Consider the following 1,550-nt stretch of genomic DNA (forward strand, 5'->3'; position numbering starts at 1 on the left):
GCTGCTTTTGTCTAGGCAGCCACTGGGAACACAGAGAACAAAAACAAGTGGAAAAGCCACTTTAGTGCCTGCTACCTCCCAAGTTCCCCAGGCAGAGACCACAGCACCTCACACAGCTCATCCTCCTGTACAGCACTTCCCCTGTACTGCCCACTGAACCACAGCCTTGTGTCCCATTCTCTGTAAAACCCACTCTTACTTTGTATTTTTTAGGTTGGTTATCAAGCTGGGAGTAATGGACAGCCACTGCCCTCTCAGTACATGAATGACCTGGACAGTGCCTTAGTTCCGGTGATTCATGGAGGGGCATGTCAGTTGAGTGAGGGGCCAGTCATAATGGAGCTCATCTTTTATATTCTGGAAAACATCTCATAAGAGGACTTCATTTTCTGTTCAGACCTGTTCCAGCAGCAGTTGTATCTGAATCATTTGCACTTTAAAACTGGAAAATTAAGCTTTTGTTAACACTATTGGGGGAGGGGGGGAGGAGGGAGGGACAGTTGTTCCATAATTCTAAATCTTCTATGCATTGTCAACAACAGAGGATCAGGGCAGCTTCTATACTACAACATGGCTATGCTATCCTTGCAGCTAATACACTTCTGTTACTGTTTAGAAAAATGCTCATGTTTAAAGACTTACAGTCATGTACTCCAAGTGCTCAGACGGGTGCAAAGATCACTGGGGCATAAATAAAAAGTGAAACTCCTATCTTGTACTGTTTGTAGATGGACACGTAAGGAACAACACTCAAGGCCTCCATTCTGACCTCATCATAATGCCGTTTGTGGTTATTCTGTAGACATTAAAAAGTAACGTTTACATTATTTTGACCAGATTATTGGTTGAAATACGTTTGGAGTAGCCCTTCAGATATGGAAAGATTCCCTAGCCATAACTACATTTGTCTATGCCTCCAAACGAGCAGAAGGGCAGGCATCTCCCCGGAAGCGGTGTTATGTAAACTGCAGTTTTGTGTGTGTAATAGGCTAGTTTACTTTTTCCCCTCTATTTACTATAAAAACCCGTCACCTCAGCAGATTTCTATTATCTCCTAGAACAACTCTGCTATTCTGTACTTTGTTTACAAATCTGTATGAAGCAGAGGAAATATTAGCCCTAAAGTGCAGTTATATCTCATTCCTCTCCCCAGTAGGTCCTGCTTTTTAAAGACAAGTAACACCCAGGGCAGCTTTAAGTCTCCTCCTCGCTGTATGCTGTAGTGTGACGCTAGTGTCATGTAATACGAGACAGCTTGCACCTCATATTAGCAGCACCGTGTAAAAGCTTACCTGTGATAAAAGTATAGAGTGGCTGTTTTTGCATGTTCTGCTGAAAAAAGGCTTTCGGGTCAGCTCTGAACACTTGCACTCGGCCCAGCGCTCTTGGTCTCACCTGCGAGGGCTTTAGGAAGGCAAGCAGCTGCTGACGCCTGCCAGGACACCCTGAAGCCGGAATGGGGGCTCAGCCAGAGGACTTGTGGTGCCGCGCTCCTGCTGCCTCCCTGGAGAGCTGCCCACCAGTGGAAAGGGCTGGTGGCCGGGGCTGCC

The 1,550-nt window shown here is 46.1% G+C and overlaps 1 protein-coding gene across 1 annotated transcript in view; it reads left to right on the forward strand.

The window, feature by feature from the left end:
- Positions 1–1,335, forward strand: part of ZFYVE9 (zinc finger FYVE-type containing 9) — a 62,093-nt gene extending 60,758 nt beyond the window's left edge. Inside the window, exon 19 of the mRNA XM_009644637.2 lies at positions 214–1,335. Coding sequence (XP_009642932.1) covers positions 214–375 — 162 coding nt within the window. The 3' untranslated portion in view covers positions 376–1,335. The remainder of the gene's footprint in view (positions 1–213) is intronic.
- Positions 1,336–1,550: the final 215 nt, after the last annotated feature.

Source organism: Egretta garzetta, unplaced genomic scaffold, assembly GCF_000687185.1.
Source record: "Egretta garzetta isolate BGI_Z169 unplaced genomic scaffold, ASM68718v1 scaffold768, whole genome shotgun sequence".
Classification (NCBI taxonomy): Eukaryota; Metazoa; Chordata; class Aves; order Pelecaniformes; family Ardeidae; genus Egretta; species Egretta garzetta.